The sequence below is a fragment of the Amia ocellicauda genome, chromosome 18, assembly GCF_036373705.1.
Source record: "Amia ocellicauda isolate fAmiCal2 chromosome 18, fAmiCal2.hap1, whole genome shotgun sequence".
Classification (NCBI taxonomy): domain Eukaryota; kingdom Metazoa; phylum Chordata; class Actinopteri; order Amiiformes; family Amiidae; genus Amia; species Amia ocellicauda.
This window is the reverse complement of record NC_089867.1, coordinates 3131374-3154758: the sequence shown is the minus strand read 5'-3', so window position 1 is coordinate 3154758 and position 23385 is coordinate 3131374. Positions and strand designations below refer to the sequence as shown.

General features: G+C 42.0%; 1 protein-coding gene across 1 annotated transcript; it reads left to right on the top strand.

Annotated features, from left to right (window-relative positions):
* Positions 1 to 54: 54 nt before the first annotated feature.
* On the top strand, positions 55 to 11656 carry cep76 (centrosomal protein 76). Its single transcript, XM_066690997.1, has 12 exons — positions 55 to 356; positions 1334 to 1489; positions 2015 to 2096; positions 2588 to 2812; positions 3003 to 3188; positions 3715 to 3812; positions 4230 to 4358; positions 4666 to 4854; positions 6112 to 6278; positions 7156 to 7489; positions 8136 to 8353; positions 10050 to 11656. The coding sequence occupies exons 1-12, from the start codon at positions 294 to 296 to the stop codon at positions 10186 to 10188; spliced, it is 1986 nt and encodes a 661-aa protein (XP_066547094.1). The 5' UTR covers positions 55 to 293; the 3' UTR covers positions 10189 to 11656.
* The last annotated feature ends 11729 nt before the right edge of the window (positions 11657 to 23385 follow it).

Here is a 23385-nt window from a genome sequence, read left to right as displayed (position 1 = left end):
ATCTATGGATTTAATTAATAATATACCGAATAGTGTAGCCTGTAATCTCATCAGTAAATATGACATTAAATCAGGCCAGACACAAGAAGGCTTCCCGCGGTCTTTTCCGCCACAGTTTGAAACTGCTGCTCGTTGGTTGTTGGTGGGAGCAGTTTAGCTCGTTGAATTGTAATAGTTTTCACAGACCTGGTAACATTCACAGGTTTTTATATAATCAGAAAAGGTAAAGGGGTAAATTACATTTAAATTAAGATTACGTTGAGACATAACGATAGTGCACGTCTGCTGTCAACATGTCCCTTCCCCCTGAGAAGGCTTCTGAATTGAAGCAGATTATTCACAATCACCTGACAAAGGTGAGTAGTAAACTGTCCAGATACAAGGTAGTTGTGTGCTGAAATTTTGTAAAAATGTGTAATAACAATATTTACACTTACATTCATGACAACCATATCAGTCAAACACTAGACATAATGCGGATTTAAGAATTATACTGGTGTATATAAGACACGTCTGCAATGCTTGCATCCATAATTTGACAAAAGGTTCTACAAAAGACACGAATCAAACAAACAAATCCAAATAAACTGCTAGGGCGATATTTAAATGAAATGTATTGTTTTTCTCTCTTAAAACATGGTTTTTCCAGGTTGTTCAGTACATTTCTAGATAATATTAAGCATGACCACTATTTGAAGAAATTAGCGTCATACTGGAGTTAAACCAGTTTAACATTTTCCGCTGGTCCAGTCGTGCGCTGTCCAGGGTTCTTAAATGTTTTGTCTTGTGGAATTGGTATTATATACTGTACCGTAGTAATGGACAGCATTGTCATAGCCGGATATACTTTCAGTATGAAATGTTATACTCTGATTGAAACGCAACACTTGGTATATTTTTCACACCCTTAATGTGTAGTACTTATTTGTCGATTGAGTCAGTTTGATAATTAGAGAAAGCTTTACAGATTCCAGTTGACTGGAATGAGAAGACGCGAGATGTGTAAACTTGTCTTTACCATTCCATGTGTTTCTTATTTCTGACACTCATCTCGGGGAGCTGATATATTTGATATTGGAATTTTTTGTCAACGACTGGAATAAGGCAGATAAAGAACTATCACTTGTGAACAGAAATTGTGAAATTGGACTATGATTGTCTAGGCATCTGCTCATGACACACTTGTTCAGACTATACTTATACCTGTGCCCACCAGCTCTTTGGTAATATAGTACTTTAACTTGCTCTTCTATTCCACTATACGTCGCCCTGGATGTGGAAATCTGCTAAGAAATAAATAAGTAATATAATAATAATAATCAATACTGGACAGATGGATATCCACGGGAGGATCAGGGATGTATTGGCAGAGACCGTGCGAGAGGAGCTGGGCCCTGGTCACCACGATCTCTCTGAGGAGCACTTCATACGGGCTTTACAACGCAGGGGGATCGTTGACGATGTCATGAGAGAACTAAGCTTTGTGCAGGTGAGAGCCTCAGTCAGTATTTGTATAGCAATACAATGCAAAATTACTCTGTGTACATTAGGTTAATGCATTCTGTATGCTGAGTAGAACACCATCCCCATTATGTTCAGACAATACTTGAATGTCTTCCCTTTATACACTTGATTTATTCAGGGATGACAATATTCTTAATAGGCTGAGGTTTGTTAGATCTAGGAAGTAGTTAAAATGAGTATCAGACACTTTAAGAACCTTCATTGGAAAACGTGACATGCTTAATTAATCAATAACTAACAAGTGTTCCTAGTTTTTAGAAATTGCTATTTTAGGGTGATAAAAGTAACTGGGGCTGCCCAGGGATATGATTGGTACTACTACCCTAACCTACATCATATTTTGCTCTCCCAATTTGTCCATTTACATATAATAAAGTAGTTATGATTGCATTTCTATTGCTGGAGTAGTGAAAGGCTGCAGTTTAAGATATATTTCAGTAGTGAAATGATATGGGTTTGTTCTTGTCTCTCTCTATGTCTCCATTCTCAGGAGCTGCCCAACAGAGAACATGCATCGACTCCAAAACCCTCGACTCATTTCGTTGACAAGGAGCCGACTGAAATGAAGAAAAGTGAGAAGGACGATTTATCACATTGACACATGACACAGTGACACACTCTTTGCGTTTTCCATAAAATATGCAGACATGCAGCAGGAAAATGGTTACATAAAAAAAAAAAAACTTTATTATAATGTTATGTTATGTCACAAGGTTCTTTTAAAAGACCATCTGAATATTCACTAGTTCCTAGACATTAATCGATATGAATTTTCCATTCCTTACATACAAGCAGGACGATTGCATTTTTGACTCTCTGACATTTTACACTGACCCTAAGAGTGTTAGCGGTTAACTAATGTGCTGCTGTTTTTCCATTATTGTTATTATTATTTATCAAATACCTATATACAAGCAACTTACATGGATACACAGACACTTAATATACAATCTGCTACAATGTTTTAGTATGTGGTGCAGAAAAATTACTTGCATTCCTGGAATAGTGTGGAATATCTCATTAAGCCATGAAAAGTAGACCTGTTTTCTGATTTCCTTCACAGCAAATATTGACCCCACAAGGCGGTACCTTTACTTGCAAGTTTTGTGTGGGAAAGCTTTCCTGGAGCATCTGCAAGAACCCGAGCCCCTGCCTGGCCAAGTGTGCTCCACCTTCACCCTGTACCTGCACTTCAGGAACCAGCGTTTCCGGTCCAAACCTGTTCCCTGTGCCTGTGATCCCGACTTGCGAGAGGGCTTCCTTCTGGAGGTCCATAGAGACAGCCTAGGTAAACCCTGCCATATTGCTTTCTGCACTGACAGGCTGTACTCTGCACTCAGAATCATTTTATAATTTTTTTAACACCTTCCAGGGTTTTGATTGTTTTTATTATTGGGATATATAAGGACTCAATGATGGTGTCCAGGAAAATCATGGTGCTTTTCAGTAGTCTCAACCTGTTTTATGATTGTGTCTAGGTGACGGCAGTAAGATGGCAGATGCCACCACAATGTTGTCCATAAGTGATCGGGTTCACATGGTTCTGATCAAGACAGACACATCCAGTGAAACAGTCCTGGTTTCTTCCCATTTCCTGGACTGGCGATCAGTCCTGAGCTCCCCCAGCGGGAAAACTAGTTTAGCTGCGGAGCTCCTAGGCGTGGGTAAGACAGTGAATTGTTGTTATATCATAGACAATTATTTTAATAATATCCAGAAGCTTCATGTTGTTTTTATGGCTAACTCACAGTATTGTAGCATTTAATGTATATATCAGTTTTCGTCTGTAGGTTTCTCCATTTGTTCAAGAGAAGGCAGTGATAGACATTGCATATCACTGAGTATAATTTGGGGTTTAGGATTGCCGCCTGATTAGAAACTAGAGGTTGTAATGCATATACGTTGCCCATTGCGATATCTAATGTTATTTTAGGTGGAGTAGTCCTAGACTAGTACTAATCAAGGTCTGTGAAGCCCGCTGTATAAGTCTCTTGTTCAATAAAGCAATTATGGGCATCTAAATGACCATTATCTTAAACTCTATTGCAGTCATAATGAAGTCAGGTGTGGCTGATGCTGTGCAATGGCCCAATTTAGTCTCACTCTCACTCACAGTGGTCTCTTTTGGGTGATATGTCGATTCTAGTGGCTGTTGGCCAAATTGGGAAGCTTTTCTATTATTCACACCAGGTAGTGAGTCCAAGGTTCCTGTTGGTGTGCTGAACATTCAGCTCCAGCTCTATCCTCAGCTTACTGAGACACTGACCCAGGACATTATCAACACTCAGGTCAGACTCTCAGCATCATTCCTTTCACTGCATTCTAGATCATCCCCTTTTGTTATATTTGAGATTATTTTGTATTTAGTCATGTATCAACTTAATTTTAGTTTGTAGACTTAGAAGTGCTTTCTTATCATTTGTGTGTAGCCAGCACAGAGTCAGATTATAAATATATAGTGTCTTGGTAGTCTTGAGATACAGAGATTGAGCAATAATAGTTAATCTTAATAGTACTGTAAGTATAATTGTATTTGAACTCTTGTCTGCTATAGAGATTTCTTTACAATTAAATATAATTTTGTTCCCAGTATGTATTGTTTTGAAGGTAGGAAATATGTGATTGGATTGTGAATACCAGCAACAGGGTGGGAAAGCAGGTCAATGGATTAAAACACGTTACTGAACTTGGCTTTCTTTTCCCAGCAAGCACTGGAGCGACAGAAAACTGCAGAGAAAGAGCGCTTGTTCCTTGTCTATGCCAAGCAGTGGTGGAGAGAGTTTCTCCAGATCCGGCCTTCACACAACACAAAGCTGGTCAAGATCTTTGCACAGGTTGGTCGGATGCTGGTAGGACTATACCAGTCCATATCCAGAAGCCAGTCCTCAAGGGTCTAGGCAAACATCTAGGCAAAAATAAAGAATCTCACAACTCTTGTAAATTGCTTGAAGTGAGAATTTCAGAATTTGATCGAGGGGTGAAATTGGCTCTTTTAAAATAGTTAGGAAAAAATGTTCTATGCTACAGGACGCTCGTTACCTATCTTCAGAAGTTGTAACTCTTGAATCACATCTCTATGGCAGCCGGTTTATATAACATGAATATTTTCTTGTGCCCGTTGGGTTGTGTTGCTGTGTGCAGGATGAGAATGGGGTGAACCGGCCTGTGTGCTCCTACGTCCGAGCACTGCGAGCTGGGCGTCTCCTGGACTCCCCGCGGCAGGCAGCACGTTTTGTCAGCCTGCTGGCCCAAGAGAGGGCCCCTGTCATCGGAGGAGGGCCCAGGCAGGAGCAGTGGTGCACTCTGTTGGCTTTCCTCTGCCGGAACAAGGTACTGGCTCTCTCTTTGATGGGGTCTCTGTCTTTTACCTGAGTTTCTATCTGGTTGCTTGATTAACTGGTTGCAGCTTCTATGCTGGACTGGATTTGAAGAGAGCACTCAAGTAGTGTGTAGGTTTCTATGGGCATTGTTTGGTTTAGGGTTAACTGTATTTACACTGTCCCAGAGCTTCAAGCCCTCTTTGCCAGATCCGCATTCTCTCATTGGCCTGACCGTGAGAAATAAAGCTTTGCCAGCATTTTCCAAAAAAGGACATTTAATCTATTGAACTCAAGATAACTACAGCACTGTTAATAATTGCTGTTGTTTATTTTTTTGTACACAACTATCTCTTACATGTGTCTGTTTCTCACACTTCCTTTTCAAAAAACACTGGCCTCTTTTCATTTGTCGAACATAAATCACATGCAGCATAGAAATGTAGATTTGTTTTCATATTATTATTATTATTTTTTTTTTTGTCATTTAGCTGACACTCTTTTCCAGGGCGACTTACATTTGTACCCATTTATACAGCTGGGCATTTTACTGAAGTGAAGTACCTTGCTCAAGGGTACAACAGCACTGCCCCACCCTGGATTTGAACCCACAACCTTCCAGTCATAAGTCCAGAGCCCTAATTACTAATTACTAGTCTGTATTAATGCTTCTGGGAACAATCTGTCATTGTGACTGGATCAGCCACTCCCATTTACTTTAAATTAGCTATTTCCACTTCAGAGAAAGTGGAAGAGATTACATGTCTGGAATTTGTTTAATTTGGCACACAAAACAAATACGCCTTCCAATGTGCTTTTATCCACTTAGTCAATATAACCCTGCTTTACACAGCCGAGAAATAAATCCTGCTTTGTATAAAGGCTCACAGCCAAGATTTAGCCTTGTCTTTTAGTCTTTTGTCAAATCAACTCATCCACGATTAGAGATCATAACACTGCTAGTCAAAAATACGTATTTTTAAAATCCCCAAACTCAGATTCACCCTGAAAATTAAAATACTTTCTTTGCATTTACATTAAATTGAAAACACTCCGATGTTCTTGGACCGGAGTGGATTCTTGGATGGACTCCCAGGATTAGGAATGATCAACTCTGAGAAATGCAATATTTCCATTTAAGATGTTAGCATTCAAAGGATGGTAGTAGTTAGTGAAACTCAGTATCTGCAGTTGAGCCCAGAACAGACTGCATAATTAACCTTGGAAAGCCAAAATCTAGTTTATTTTTTCCTCTCTTCTCTGTGTCAAGGGGGACTGTGAAGATCATGCCAATCTCTTGTGTGGTCTGCTTCTGGGCTTTGGCCTGGATGCCTATGTGTGTGTGGGTACCAAGGCCAAAGGGGTGCCCCACACCTGGGTCATGACCACTGGCACTGATGGAACTATTACCTTCTGGGAGAGTCTAACTGGACACAGGTAGGGAAACAAGCTTCACACAAATATTAAAGAGGAATATCCGGTCTGCACTAATCTTCTGTTCCAGGTTTTCCACCAATAAAAGAGCATCTTTCAGCATTACCAAGCCATTGCAATTAAACAGGATTGATAGGCAAACAGTCCAAATCAAAAACCTAAAGAATAGTCAAAGTCAAAAAGTTATTTAGCTCTGTTCTTTCTTACACTCCACAACAAAGGATGCTGATTTCCTGCTTTTATGTTGGAAGCCGGCCAATCAGGGAAGTCCTGCAGGTCAGGTGCTTTCATCTCATGATTCATCCTTTCAGGGCTTCTTGGAGATGTATTGCTGGCCTGCCGGCACTATGTTACAATATGTACAACATTTATTTTGAAATCTGTGTCAAAATATGTTTTCTTAAGAGGAGAGCAACATCTTTAATGTAGGGGTATTCTAAGTATAAGGCTGCAATCTGAGTCAGATCAAAATTAAGACCATCTTCCAGAAATAGCCAGTTGTATTATTGGGATATCTTGACATCTGAGTGTGCATTGCTGCCGCACTTTTGACAGGGCTAATGCAGAGCTGTGACCTTCCTGCAATCAGAAGTTATTGGCCACTTACTACAATAGCAAACCAATCAGTGTGGGCACTTGGTAAAGCTAAGAAGTTGAAACCTCTTCTCCAGGGTTTGTTAAACAAGCAAGGCGTGTTTGTCTTCATATTTCAGCATCTGCCAGGACAAGTGCAATTCACCTCTACTCTCCTCGAATGAATATTTTTTTCTCCCTCTGTTAATCTGATACAGTACATGATAATTAATGCTTTTCCTTTAATGTATATATTTGGGAACAGTAAGTGAAAAAATTAAATTGAGAGTCTGTGTCTCATCCCCAGGTACATTCACCAGCCCATCAATCCGGATGACCCTCCCCTTGTGCCGCAGCCGAAGCCCTCCTACCCCTACCGAACCATTGGGTGCCTGTTCAATGACAAGGCTTTCCTGGCCAACTGCCAGCCCTCGGACGCAGTGGAGCTGTGCGTCTTTGACCTGAGAGACCAGTCCAGATGGAAGGCCATGAGTGAGGAGGCAGTGCGTTCCGTGTGCGCCCCTGGCTCCACCACCTCCCTCCCACCATTCCCTCCCCTCTGTGCGCCCATCGTTGACGCGGCATCGTCGAGCAACGCTCTGGAGCTGGAGATGAGATACCTGGTGTCTGAGCACAGGAAGGTAACTGCGAATGAGCGCTGGGCTGCCTCTGTTTCTGTCACTGACAGGAGTGTAGTTTTTTTCCTTTTGGGTGCCAGTTACAAGCTCCTTTTTAGATTGCCCACAGATTGGTTTACTATACCTAGGCTGCTGTTTTTTCAGCATGTACACTATATAGAACCTATAGAATCACCAGATTTGTCTTCTCCATGGCAACTATTATATAGTCAACCCAGTGCATGTGTTAGCAAGAGAAATAGTGACTCCCATTACAGTACAGTCTAGACAAATTATTTAGTTTTGTCCTTTGCAATAACAAGGGTGATTTAAGCTAATCACTGTTCTAGCACTATAAGTTTTAGATTTTACAATTTTAAAAGTTGCTTATATGATAGACTCGAGCTGGAAGAGTGGTAAAGACACATAAAACCATCATTTTTGGTTAAACTGACTTACAGGACTTACAGCATTTTAAAACTTGCTTAAGAATATTTTACATCTGGTAAAGCTATCTTTTTTGCTGGAATACAAATTAGTTCTTCCAATACTTCAGAGGGAATTAAATATGTGTCTAATCCTGTAACACAAAAAGGATCAAAATTGCAACGAGGCAGAGATAGTCCGAGAGCAGACTGAGAATCGATGTCCTGTGTTCCTTGCTCTGCAGGACCTGGGTCTCGCGACAGTTTGGGACGACCACCTCTCTTACTTGCTGTCGCCGGCGTTGTCCGCTTACGAGCTGGAACGTTCTACAGGGGTGTCCTGTGGCAACGAAGAGTTCCAGGACGCAGTGAGGAGGGCCGTTCCTGATGGGCACACTTTTAAGGGCTTTCCTATCCACTTCCTGCACAGGAATGCAAGAAGAGCATTCGCTACCTGTCTAAGGTAAGTTGTGCACAAGTTCAAGCAGTCTTTCAAGTATAATACCCCGTTTCTACTAGCCACATTTAGCTGCACCTCAGCGTTGCCGTGCCGGTCCAGGGCGTTTCCAATAGGGCTCAGCTGCACCTCCGCCTGTGCCCGAACTAGTTTCAGGAGGCACAGTTTGAGTCCCTGACGCAACGCCTCTGCATTTGGAAATTGCAACTACAGTAATGGCAGCCGCTCTCGATGCGAGAGATGTGGTAGAGAGAGAATATGTGTGTTTACCTTGGGAAAACGATTCCTCTGTAGCACTTATTAATGTACGGTGGAAAAGTGCCACACAGGATTAATTGCTTGGAGCAGAAAGACATTTAAAAGTGTTTGAAAAGATCACGAAAATCTTGCTGGAGAAAGGACTGCATCGGGCTGCAATACAATGTGCCGTGACGAAATACATTGCTTTTTTTGGTTATCAATAGACGCAAATATGAAATATTCGTCCTGGATTTTAATTAATTAATTAATTTTAATTATATTTGTAATCCCTCATTATCACTATAACTATATGTTAATAGTAATCCAAGTATAGACGCTTTTCCAACTGCAGAAATACAAACCATACAAAACTTAGCGATTAATACAACTGATCCATTCATTACGGTGTCAAAGGTATTTTTTAAAGGAATCCCATTCACAATAAAAGCTGATGCCACCTGGGATGTTATTGATGTGTGATTCTTTTATTTTGCACGTTGATAAAGCTGTAGTTATACAGAGAAAACATGCTAACACTGAATTTGTTGAAAAACTGTTTGAGTAAGTTATGGATCCCAGAGTGTCGTAGTCGTATTTATATAGACGTATTTGTTTTGCTTAAGAAACTGGCTGTGACTTTCATACTGTATATTTCATGATGTAGATGTGTAGTGGCTACATGGGAGAGATTTAAATCCAGGCGCACAGTATTTAATAATGCAACGCAGTTCAGTCTCCCACAGATAAATAATAAAGGAGAAAATCTAGCATAGTGAAATTAAGCTATATTGTCAATGTTAATCGGATCATGATACGGGGAGAAGTAACACGGTTATTGACGATGCGCTGGTAAACAAAATAAACTAGATGACATTTTAAGTGATGTAATTTGTTTTATATATTGTTTCAATGTGTCCCAGTTTCTACTTTTGAATATCTGGTATAACTTACACTATAAGACTGTGTTAGATATCGTAAAAACATTTCAGCCCAAAGTTTATTGCACTTATGTTAGAGGTATTTCAGCCTCCAGTTTTAAACACTAAATCCCAGAATGCCGAGTGTCCCAGGATGCATTTTGACCTATCGTGTCTCACATTTACTTCCTAGGGCTGCTGTACCTCAAAACAATGTAGTGGAAATGCTGCCAGCAAAGTTTAGGTGTACAGTTACAGCACGGCCACGCGGAAGTACACCTGAACGTGGCTAGTGGAAACAGGGTATAAGTGACAGCTGGAAATGAAAGAAAGACAGGGCCTAGAGCTGGTCCAGATCCTTACGTAGGGACCTACTCCTTTTGAAAATCACGCAGACAGATCTCAGGCTATTTGTGAAATGTCAATGTTTGTGATATCTTCAACAGATGCTGTGTTAATGATACCTGCTAGACATGAACACCCCATGTGTCCTATGAACCCTGTGGCTCGAGGCTCTGATGTTGCTGTTGTAATTTTCATTCTAGGTCTCCATTCTGTGATGAGATCGTGTGCTGTCGTGGCGATCACGTGAGGATCGCTGTCCGAGTGCGGGTCTTTTCGTACCCAGAGTCTGCGTGTGCCGTCTGGGTCATGTTCGCCTGCAAGTATCGCTCGGTACTGTAATACTGCTGGAAGGATTCCACTTCAGTCTGCTGCGAATTGAAAATTACAGACCTGGGGAAATAAATCATAGCCAGTCTTCCAGTTGGCTCTTTTTACAACCCCTTTGTATGATAGATTGTAATTTACTAGTATGTGTATATCTATTGTAAAATATATATATTTTTTGGTTAATATATGATTCTGAGAGTGGTTTGCCAGATGAGCTACAATACATAGGATTAGATAGGATTGCGTTTGATCATTCGGTAAAGTGTTTACTAAAGCAGTTAACACAGCCAGAGCTTTATTACCCTGACAGCTTCACAGCGAGGTTCATAAATCATGTTTACACGATTAAAGAAATGAGTCATTGTTTTGGTTTCCAGGGCTTCTGTAAATTACTGGTCCATTCAAGTTAAGTATATTTATGCCAGTATTTTGTGTGTGTTGTAGTTTCAAGTCCAAATGTTGATTACTCAGATAGCCTGAATTACAGACATTAAGCAAAATGAGTTTCGCTCAAAATTTACTTGATTTTACTTGATCTATAACATCTTTATTGGTACCGCAGCATTTTCACAACAAAATGTGTTTTATGTGAAAACGGAGGCATTAAAGCATTTGGCTGAAAAAAAGGATTCGACAAGAATACAGCAGAAGAGCTGGTGACCATTGAAACAGTAAACAGATGAGCTTCCTTTGAACGCACAAGTCCATAATGTCAGTGTTTCAACTGAGAAAGTGTTTCATTTTAACTACCTCTTTAACCAAATTTGTTTGGGGATTTTAGAAAAGCATAGCACAGGAGGGTGGAGACTTATCAGAGATATATTTCTGGTATGCTGTGATTGAATTTGGATGGTTGGACAGAAGGGGAAACGTCATTTGATAATAAATGAACTAAAATTGAATCTCAATAACAAGACAAATTAAGTGTAAATGTATTCAGACAAAACTATTTATTCATGTTTTATTGCCATTTTCATGCAGCGCATAAATAAATAAGAAATGGAATGGAAACAAGAAACCTGAAATCTTTTGGGTACATGTCCCCAACTGTTCAGATTTCATGCCTTAGATTTGCATTTTGCATTTTATGGAAGGTGACTCCAGCGTTTGCTGCACCGAGTTTTTGTTTTTCTCATTGTTCATGGTCTATCAGTAGCATTTTCATCAGTACATTAGAAACAGTTACAGTAACATATGATTATTGCAGAGGATTATGCTAATGGCATGGAAAATCAGCTCCCATGGTTTCTGTTATTGTTTTGTGTGGGGAGTCGTGGGGGTATATATACTAATGGCATATGTTTTCAGTCTGGTAACCTGCTGCTGTAGAACAGTTGTTTCAGCGGTAGATCTGGCTGTGTTGCGCTGCCCTGGTGGGCCAAAGGTTATTTCCTTGTAATCTTTTATTTCAGTTTATTGACCTGTCCGTTCTCCTCATTTCCCCCTGGCCCAGATTAAATGCATATTATTTTACTGTCAATTTGATTTTCTGTTTTCACTCATTTTCTCTTATTCCTTTCATCCATTAGAATAGATTTTACACACTACTGTCACTACCTTGTAAAGTGTTTTTTAAATTGTACATTTGGTTACAGCAGATTATTATTTTTTATATTTTTATATGGTATCTCAATAAAACACAATTCACAAAAAAATGGCTGGTCTTGTGTTACATGTGATGTGAGTTAATGCCATTTTTGATGTGGGGAATGTTTCCAGGTTTGTCCTTTTTAAAGCTCGGTTCTGCTTATGTGTGTGACGGCTGCTCAGCAATCAGTGCTCTGCATTTAACTTCCTATAACTATTACTACAGAGAGTGTGAGCCATGTGAATGACCTATTGAGAGAACCTCAATCATTAACAATCATAAACTCAAAGAACACAATCTGAGTTGAACACAGTCAGACATCGAAAATGTGCTTTAAAATGGGTTGATCATACAGTACTTAGATAAGTGGGGAGTAAGAATACGTTTCTGCAGCGCATGTGAAGACCTGGTATAAGAGGAAAACTTGAAGCGTGTAAGTGAGCCTGATTATGTAATTGCCCATATCTAAATTCAACTAGGTGTCATAACCCAATTGACTAGAATATAATCCAGATGAACTACTCATTATTGTAGCATAAATGTATACATCACCTTAAGAGTTGTGTCCAATTCTTTACTGATGTGAATACATATCCCAGAATGCTCTGAGGTACACATGTGCCGTGTGGAGCTATTGCAATTATGCAGTGGCCTGAAAGATGAGGTGGGGAAAGAGTAGGACAGGAGGATTTCCCCACCCAGATTTAGTAAATGTTAAAATGGTTTAATTTGACATAAAAGATGTCGATTCTATTATACAGATTTCTGGACACAGGAAAAAAGGAAACCCAGTTGAGTTTCAAAGCAGGCTGCTGTATTCACCTAAGTATTGATTATATGTTACGACACTTTTCTCAGTATTGATCCCACATTTTTAAAAAGCATGCAATTCCCTTAGTTTACACTAGGTGGCAGATAAGTACATGCAATATGCTTTAGCAAAACAACATCCCCAATTGCAAGCCATTATGGGCAAAAACTTACATTAATGAGAATCAATGATGTGATACCAATTGAAATTACAATTTCACACAATAGCCACACAAGCCGAATATATGTATATATATAAAAAATGGGCAAGCGTAAGGATCTGAGCGACTTTGACAAGGGACAAATTGTCAGCTCTTGTGGGGTGTTCCTGGTCTGCAGTGGTCAGTACCTATCAAAAGTGTTCCAAGGAATGAAAAGCGGTGAACCAGCAACAGGGTCATGGGCAGCCAAGGCTCATTGATGCACGTGGGGAGCGAAGGCTGACCCATGTGGTCCGATCCAACAGATGAGCTACTGTAGCTCAAATTGCTGAAAAAGGTGTCAGAACACACAGTGCATTGCAATTTGTTGCGTATGGAGCTGCGTAGCCGCAGACCAGTCAGGGTGCCCATGCTGACCCCTGTCCACTGCCGAAAGCGCCTACAATCGGTACGTGAGCATCAGAACTGGACCACGGAGCAATGGAAGAAGGTGGCCTGATCTGATGAATCACGAGTTCAAGGTGTTGACTTGGCCTCCAAATTCCCCAGATCTCAATCCAATCAAGCATCTGTGGGATGTGCTGGACAAACAAGTCCGATCCATGGAGGCCCCACCTCGCAACTTACAGGACTTAAAGGATCTGCTGCTAACGTCTTGGTGCCAGTTACCACAGCACACCTTCAGAGTTCTAGTGGAGTCCATGCCATGATGGGTCAGGACTGTTTTGGCAGCAAAAGGGTGACCTACACAATATTAGGCAGGTGGTCATAATGTTATGGCTGATCGGTGTATATATTCATGTTTGTTAAATGCTTAGTAAGAAGCCCAACTTCAATTTACTAGGTGTTTTCACTACCTCAGTGTTTTATTTTCCTTTTATGCCTCCTTTGATCAAGAATCAATGGAAAATAAATAAAATAGCTAAATTAAATAACATTATTATGATTTACATTTTACAATGTAAAGGGTTTATGTTTAAATGGTATTTATTTTTTGGGGGGGTTTTTTGGTAGTTTGTTTTTCTTGGATAGTTACTGTTCATAATACTAGTCTAGCAAAATATTATTTTCCTGGAAGACCAACCTAGCAAACAAGTCTAAGCAGATAAGCAATGGATCCTTCACATAAATCATTCATGTGTTGAAGTGAAATAACAACAAAAAAGGTAACTTTTATAATTGTAATTTTTTTTTATTATACATGCTCGGAATTTAAGCACACTACAGTCCTTATTTGCTTTGTTGTAGGATTCTGAGACTAACATCTGAATTATGTTAGCATTGTGTTGTATTCTTATTTTGGTACTTTACAATATGTAACCTTTGTACTATGTCAGGTTTTAAAGTTCTTTCTTTCAATGTGATTTGACTTGCACAAAAGAGCAAACCAAATAATACTTATTTAATAATCTAAAAGTGGAAAGACCCTCTGACATAATAAAAATGTCGAACTGCGTTTTGAAAGTCAAAAACAAAAATGTTCCAGTTGAAATCTCAACCCCTATGTTTACATGCAAAGGAAGAGCATGTCAGAGGAGATTATAAGGTGAAACTGAAATGCTTTATTTGCAATTAGCAAATAATGAATCTTTGATCTGCCTGTTCCTCAGTCCCCTATCAAGACATTGACTGTCAACCTTACATTGTGGAGGTGGACACGCAACATTACTGATACCGTTAAAGACAAAAATCTCCATTAGTGTGTATGCAGTAAGTGCCCTTATGTAATTTAAAATCCACCTTTATTCACTTATATTTTACTGCTTAAAATGAATCCTCCCTATATATGATTTCCAACTCTAGTCACTGTCAATGTCTGGCAGGAGGGCTGATTCAATCTCCTGCTTCCCTTTTATCCTCCTCACAATCTGCACCAAATACTTTGTGTGTCATCTGAAATCCACTCAGCTCTGCAGAAAGCTGTGGAGGCTCGTTTGAACAACTGGGAGGAGTTCACTCCCTCTGCAGGTCAGATTGCCTCTTGATTGGTCCTGAATCTCACTGGCTTATGTTCTGTCCAAACCTGCAACTGGGTTAATGCTAGGATACACAAGCTCATACACAAGATCTCGATCGAATGGCATATTTGTGATTTCCAGGCTAAGGTAAAAAGGTTTTTGCTCACCAAATGCCCCAATGTTAGAATTCTTTACCAGCACATTGAAAACACTGAAGGACTATCTACTGACAACCCAAATGTTCTGAAGCAGCGTTCTTTTAATGATGTCGTGAATTAAGTGTATTGTGTATTCAATTCATTCAATGTTATCGCCAATACAATGCCCAGTTTTGAAGATCAGATTACAAGAACCTTTGTTTCATTTTTCTACTGCCATTGCCCATGGGACCCCCTACACAGAGATTCAATCAAATGTACTGTTTTGCTGTTTTGCACCAAAGCCTATCACTTATTCTCCCTTTTTTGGTACCTTTAATGATAGTAAACCAAGCACAATATGATAATCAGATCACAACTGAATGAGATGAGCTGTTTCAGCTGGATTTCAGGATTGCAACATTACATATTGTAGGGGTTATTGCATCATTCCACATTGCTATTTAAATTCTGCATTTATGGAATTCATGAAATGGGGGAGTCTGTATTCTAAAATATCTGAAACGTTGAAAGGAAAGCAGTGTCGGGGAACGGCCGCCATGGGACATTTTTCAAGTTGTGACCAAAAAAAAGAAAAACAATAAAAGAAAACAAACAATACAAAAAACAACTTACCAGTTGTGAAAAACGAACTGTGAAATAACATAAGTCGAGTGAACTGCACAATGTGAAACTCCATGTCTGACCTTTAAACAGCAGTGAACTCATTGAATTCCACATCATGCTAAACAATAAAACACCCTCCAGGGCATGACATAATGCAAATGAAATGGTAAATAGTTTGTTAGCAGGGGCTGCGCTTTTTAATTGAGCTATGAAGAATCCTTAATTTCCTGCTCACTCTATTCCAGTATATTATTATTTTATGGTCCTCACGCTCCTCCACTGGGCTTTAAAATATGTATAAGGATAATAATGTTGCAGGGAGTGCGGGGCAATGTGGGTGTGTGTAATATGAGGTGTGTGTGTGGGTTTCCTTTTATATTGATTAATTTATTGGTTTGTTTTTTCTTCACTTACTAGTTGTCTTGTTTTCACTTTGATTGTAACTTTATATTTTTTGTATGTTACTACTTCTACTTTTATTGAGCGTGTTTGTATTCACTGTGCACAGTCCACACTGTGGTATTCACACATTCCAGCACACCTCTCCTCATTGCACGATATCCTCCTGAGCAATCAGACAAACACACTTCAACCAATCATCTCCCTACTCCGGATCATGAACTTGGCTTTAAAAGCAGCCAGTCCTCATTATCAAAGGGAGCAAGCAGGATGATGAGGCCCGGCAGCAAAACCTGAGCGTGTAGGATCAGTGCGTGACTGAAGTGATCCGCAGGATTGGACTGACATGGATGGAGTGTATATAAGTATTTGGACTGATCTCAAACTTAGTAGGAACGCATTGAGTGGCTTCTGTAGGCTGCTGGGTCAGAGTCTTGCAATGTTCACCTGCAAAAATAACTTCACCACAGGAGAGTTAGTATTTTGGAGACCTCCACCAGTGGAGGGACTCTGGACTCTTGGACACAGACAGCAGAACCCGCAGAATTTTTGTCGGCCTGAGCACGGGAGACCAGACAGTATAAGTTTTATTCTCTTCCTGGACTTGGTGTATATTAGACCCCTGTATTTAGATAAGAAACCACCTGTGGGGATATTATCAATTTAGGTTTTAGTAAGTTCGGCTTTAATTAGGTTTTATTAGTTTCAGATTAGAGGTTGGGTAAACCTACAGTTTTTCTTTTCCCCTTTTTTAAATTTGTGTACAGATTGCCCAAGTATTAAAAGCAGTTTTAAAGGGGGGTTTAAACCTGTAACTACGTGGGGGGGGTGTATGCGTGCCCCATCCCTCTTGGAATGTTGACAGTGTGTAATAAACTGTTTTACTAAACTGTTACTGATGTTCGTGCTTTGTGTATCTGGGGGGGGGGGGGACTGAGAGGGGTTTAGTGAGTCCCTCCCTCCATCTGCGGTGGGATGAGCAAGGGAGTCCAATCTGTGCCCTGTGCGGGCGAGGGGGACATGTGCAGAGGTTCTGTCCACAGAAGCCTGATGGGGAGCTGGCTTTAAACTCCTACCTCTGACCACGGTAGGGCTCGTGGGCAGGGGCAGAGAGGAGGTCGCCACGGTAGCAACGAAGCCCAATTTAGTGGGGGAATGCCCTGGCATTGAGGTGTTAAAATCCCCTGTGTCCTAGATACAGGCTCACAGGTCACATTATTGAGTGAATCCCTGTTTTGTAAATATCTGGGTGCCCATACCATAGCAGGGAGGGAGGAGACCCTGTGGTTAAAACTCAGAGCAGCAAATGGGTTGCAGTTGCCCTACATCGGGTATGCCCTTTTAGATTTCAAAATAAGTAGGGTGAGGATTCCCCAGAAGGGTGTGGTTAAAAATGAGTGACAAATCGTGGATTTTGGGGATGAATATCATGGGACTGATCTGGAAACCATTGTTTGAAGGTCAGGACACGGACTGGGCAAAATTCCGGGGCGGCCGGGGGGCCCAACGCATGGGAACAGGTCTTTGCTGTCTGCAGGAAGCTGGAGCATAAGGCCAACTGGATTTTGGAGAAAGGGATGGCTCACCTGGCACAACAGCTGCCAATCTTGACTCCCCCACAGAGTGAGATGGTGTTGTGGATACAAGTGATGGAGTTTCTACAGCGGTGCAACCACTATGTCCTGATTGAGCCCAAGGAACAACAGACTGATTGGCAAATTGCTCGTGTCAGGCAGGGTAAGGTCCCGGTAAACCTGATTAATCTTCATCTTTAACCGATAGAGGTCCCACAGAGATAACCCATTGCAATGGTGACGCGGGTTAAAGATGGAGACATATGGACCGAACAGGAGGTTTCGCTCTACTCCAACCCGGAGTTATCGAAGTGTGTGTGGGTCCAGTACAGGCACAGCCGGCGGAGCTGAAAGGAGGGTGGATGCCCGAGAATGAGGAGTTGGAGCCGGACCAGAAGAACCAGCTGGAAGCCCTGTTGCATAGGTGGTGATACGCATTTGCTGAACACAAGGAGGACTTTGGTTGCACCAACGCAGTCTATCAAAACATCCCTACAGGCACGGCCCCACCCTCACGGGAATGCTATCATACGGTTCCCCCCTCCTTGTATCAAGTACTGCGGGTGCTCCTGAAACAGATGGATGAACAGGGGGTGATCCAGGGGAGCAGTAGTCCATGGCTGAACCGGTCGTCCTGGTGATGAAAAAGGACGGCATGTGGAGGTTCTGTGCAGACTATCGGCGTCTGAACTCTGTCACCCATAAAGACGCCTACCCCCTCCCCCATATCAAAGAATCACTGACCACCTTGACTGGTGCTCAGTGGTAGCCCACTTTGGACCTGGCCAGTGGACCACGAGAAGACTGCATTCACCACCCCCCTAGGATTGTTCGAGTTTGAACGGATGCCCTTTGGGCTGTGCAATGCTCCAGCAACCTTCCAGAGGTTGATGCAGCGTTGCCTTGGAGAATAGGTGAGCCACTCCTTATTAATCTATCTGGACGATATTGTTTATTCATCTTTCCAGGCACACCTGCACCATCTGGAGGAGGTCTTCCGTACCCTGACCAAATACGGATTGAAATTGCAGCCAAAGAAATGCCTACTTGTGTGGAAAGGGGTCAGCTATTTTGGGCAATGTGTAAGCCGGGATGGGGTAGCCCCCGTCACCGAGAAGGTAGTGGCTGCGAGGGACTGGATGGTGCTGGCCACTGTGAAACAGGTTAGGTCTTTTCTTGGGTTCGTGGGCTATTATCGAAGGTTCATCCCGGCCTTCATCGGAGCCCAGCAGATGAGAACAAATGCCCCTATACACTGGACAGCAGATTGACAACGGGCCTTTGAGGACCTTAAAGGGTCAACTGGTGAGTGCCCACATTCAGTTTTTTTGCTCTATACCGATGCCAGCCTGGATGGATTGTGGGCCATATTGTCCCAGGTCCAAGAGGGGAAGGAGCTCATAATTGCGTATGCTAGCTGCAGCCTACACCCCCTTGAAAGAAATCACCAGAATTATACATCCTTCAAATTAGAACATAAGAACATAAGGAGGCCATTCGACCAATCGTTCTCATTTGGTGTCCATTAATAACTTTATCCAAGGATCCAAGTGATCCAAGGATCCTATCAAGTCTATTTTTAAATGTTCCCAAACTTTCAGCATCTACCAAAATCATTTGTTTGTTCCAGATTGTGACGACTCTCTGTGTAAAGAAGTGTCTCCTGTTTTCCATTTTGAATGCCTTGAAGCTCAATTTCCATTTGTGTCCCCGGGTGCGTGTGTCCCTGCTGATCTGGAAAAGCTCCTCTGGTTTGATGTGGTTGATGCCCTTCATGATTTTGAAGACTTGGATCAAGTCCCCACGTAGTCTCCTCTGTTCCAGGGTGAAAAGGTTCAGTTCCTCAGTCTCTCAGTAGTACATTCCCTTCAGACGTGGAATAAGTCTGGTTGCTCTCCTGAACTGCCTCTAGAGCAGCGATATCTTTCTTGAAGTGTGGAGCCCAGAACTGTACACAGTATCCAGATGAGCTCTAACTAGTGCATTGTACAGTCTTAACATTACTGCCCTTGTTTTAAATTCTACACTTTTGACAATATACCCAAACATTCTGTTTGCCTTTTTTATTGCTTCTCCACATTGTTTGGATGGAGAAAGTGAAGAGTCCACGTAGACTTCTAGGTCTTTCTCATGCGATACTTCATCTAGATCTGTACCTCCCATAGTGTAATTATAGTGGACGTTTTTGTTACCTGCATGTAATACCTTGCACTTGTCCACATTGAATTTCATCTGTTGGGTGTCGGCCCACAACTGAATATTATCTAAGTTCCTCTGAATAGCCTGTGCTGCCAAGATTGTATCTACTGAGCCACCTATTTTAGTATCGCTGCAAATTTGACAAGGTTGCTAACTATCCCAGAGTCCAGATCATTAATATAAATTAGAAAAAAGCAAAGGCCCTAATACTGATCCCTGTACAACCTCAACTCCAGTTAGAAGCGACTCCTCTAATCAACACCCTCTGTTTCCTATACATCAACCAGTTCATAATCCATCTGCTTACATTACCCTGAATGCATACAGCTTCCAATTTGAGGATCAGTCTTTGGTGTGGAACCTTATCAAAAGCTTTTTGAAAATCTAAGTATATCATATCATATGCTTTCACGCGATCTACAGCTGCAGTTGCATGTTCAAAACATTATAATAAATTAGTAAGACATAATCTGCCTCGTCTAAACCCATGTTGATTATCTCCAAGAATATGGTTTTCATTAAGATGTTCCTCTATTTTCTGTCTAATCATTTTTTCCAACATTTTACAGGTGATGCAGGTGAGACTGATTGGTCTGTAATTTCCTGGCTCAGTTTTATCCCCTTTCGTGTGGATTGGTATGATATTTGCTGTCTTCCAGTCAGTTGGCACATCCCCTGTTCTAAGTGTCATTTGGAATATTTGAGTTAGCGGCCTATAAATAATTTCCCTCATTTCTTTAAGTACTGTTGGAAATATACCATCTGGCCCAGGTGATTTGTTTGTTTTTAATTCTGCTAGTCCCTTTAGTCCTCCTCATTTATCCTGATCTCTCTTAGGATTTGACTGAACTGATTGTTAACATGTGGCATGTTATCCGTTTTTTCTTTTGTAAAAACCTCTGTGAAATACTCATTTAGAACATTTGCCACATCTTGTTCATTTTCCAGGATACTTCAATTTTTGCCCTTTAGCTGTTTCACTTCTTCCTTTATTGACCTCTTGCAGTTATAGTATTGAAAAAAGCTCTTTGCATTAGTTTCAGCTCCAAGAGCTATGTTTCTTTCCATTTCCCTCTTTGCTTTCCTGATCCCTTTCTTAAGATCTCTTTGCAGCTCAACATATTCTTTGTATTTTCTTTCGTCTCCATCCCTTTTGTATGCGCTATACAACATTTTCTTTCTCTTTATTTTTTTGCATACCTCTATTAAACCATTTTGGCCAGTGTTTTTTGGTCATCAATTTGCTAAGTTTTGGTACAAATTGCTCCTGACCCTCAAGTAGTATATTCTTAAAATATAACCATCCATTTTCAACTGACACTGTATCCAGTGTGCTCCAGTCTACCTCTTCTAAATGCCACCTCATACCGTCAAGGTTTGCTTTTCTAAAATTGTAGAACATTGTTTTAGACTTGGACCTTGTTTTTTGAAAGAATGCCTCAAAGCTAACCATGTTGTGATCACAGTTTGCCATTGGTTCTCTAACTAGTGTCCCTCTGACTCTGTCTTGGTCATTTGAAAAGATCAAGTCAATGCATGCACTCTCCCTGGTTGGTTCCCTGACAAATGGAGTTAGAAAGCAGTCATTTACCAACTCAACCATTTCTATTTCTGCTTCTGTAGTCCCAACCTGGCTTTTCCAGTCTATGTTTGGGAAATTGAAGTCCCCCATTATAACATCCACATCCTTGAACTGCTCGCATTGAAGTGGGCTATGACGGAAACATTTTAAGGCCTTTCTGTGGGGGGTCTGATGTATTGTCTATACTGATAATAACCCCCTGCTGCACCGGAGTACAGCGTGACTTGGGGCTGTGGAACAACGATGGGCAGCCTAACTTGCTAACTTTGAGTTTAATAATTAAGAACCACCCCGTCATGTAAATCAGAACGCTGACATTCTGTCCAGGTTGCCCGGGGAGGTGGTCCCCAGTGAAGAACGTGGGATGCAGACTGTGGCAGCATCCAGGACGGAGGAGCCTGAGGAGGTGGAGCCAGGAGAGGATTTTCCCTGGCAGAGATGGCAACAGGAGGACCTACAGTAGGCAATAACCAAGTGGGCGAGTGGTTGGCAGCACAGCGACCCCCTTGTGAGGTGGCAAGGAAGGCCCTGCCCCTGGAGACACGGTGCATCCTCCAAGAGTGGGATGACCTAGAGGAACAACAGGGTCTCCTTGTTCGTTGGCCTGCAGCTGAGAGGGAAGGGCGTGTACAGATTGTGGTCCTGCGGCAGCATGGGAAAGAGCTCTGGATTAAATACCACTAGGCAGCCGGTCACGTTGGTAGCTCTCGGACCCTGTCGGTGTTGCAGAGGAGCTACTTCTGGTATGGGATGGGGGTGGACTCCTGGATACTCGAGTGCACCCGGTGCTTCTAGGCAAAAGCAAGGCAGGAGGTGAGTGGCTCCTTAGAACCAACTGTCACTTCCTACCCCCTAGAGGTTGTTTGCCATTGGTCACCTGTCTCTGGGAAGGCCAGGGGATTATCACCCATACATTCTGGTCATTCTTGATTTGTTTACACGGTATGCGTGGGCGGTGCTGGTGCGGGATCAGACAGCAGTAACCACCGTGTGGGTCTTGTGGGAGACAGCCCTTTGGGTACCCCGAGCATATCCATAGTGATCGGGGACCCAGTTTTGAATCCCAGCTAATGGCAGACCTTAGTAATATATGTATCGGATTAGAAAGAGTAAAACAACTCCACAGTTCGTGGAAGTGTTGGTGGCCGGTCATAACCAACTCCTGCGGGAGGCCTATATATAGGCAGCAGCTAAAGCCCACCACCAACAAGCAGCGCAGCAAGTTGTGGCAGTCCTCCCGGGCTAGAGAGGCCCCCATGTTGCCAGGTGAACGGTTGTGGGTGAGGAATTTTAGGAGGCAGACCTGAGGAAAACTACCTCCTCACTGGGTCCCTGATCCCCATGTGGTGGTGGGCCCCTCGGGGGAAGGGAGTCCTGCTTATCGGGTAAGACTCGAGGGATGGCCGGAATGCACCGTGCACCGCAGGCATCTTCAAACATGTCATGCTCCAGTTCCCCAGGCTCCAGCAGTGGAGGCTCTGACTCCAACCAGCAAGTGGGCATGGTACCCGGTTCTCATGAGGGTGGCTCCCAGGGTGGCGTGGCCCCCGCTGCCGGGGGCAGGGGATGCCCAGGGAGAGGGGGAAGAAATAGTACCCCCTGTGGAAGGGGCCAAACCTCTCCGCCGGTCACAGAGAAGCAGTCGCGGGGTAAGACCAGGGGCAATGTGATTTAATTTGTTGGTTTGGTTTATCATTAGCTTGCTATTTCTTCACTTATTAGTTTTCACTATGACTGTAACTTTATATTTTTTGTATGTTACTTTCTTCTACTTTTATTGAGCGTGTTTGTATTCACTGTGCACATTCCACACTGTGGTATTCACACATTCCAGCACACCTCTCCTCATTGCACAATATCCTCCTGAGCAATCAGCCAAACACACTTCAACCAATCATCTCCCTACTCCGGACCATGAACTTGGCTTTAAAAGCAGCCAGTCCGCATTTTCAAAGGGAATAGAGCAAGCAGGAGAACAGGACCCGACAGCAAAGCCTGAGCGTGTAGGATCAGCACGTAACTGAAGTGATTAGCAAGATTGGACTGATATGGATGTAATGTATATAAGTTTAGTATTCGGACTGACCTCAAACTTATTAAAAACGCATTGAGTGGCTTCTATAGGCTGCAGGATTGGAGTCTTGCCCTGTTCACCTGCAAAAATAACTTAACCA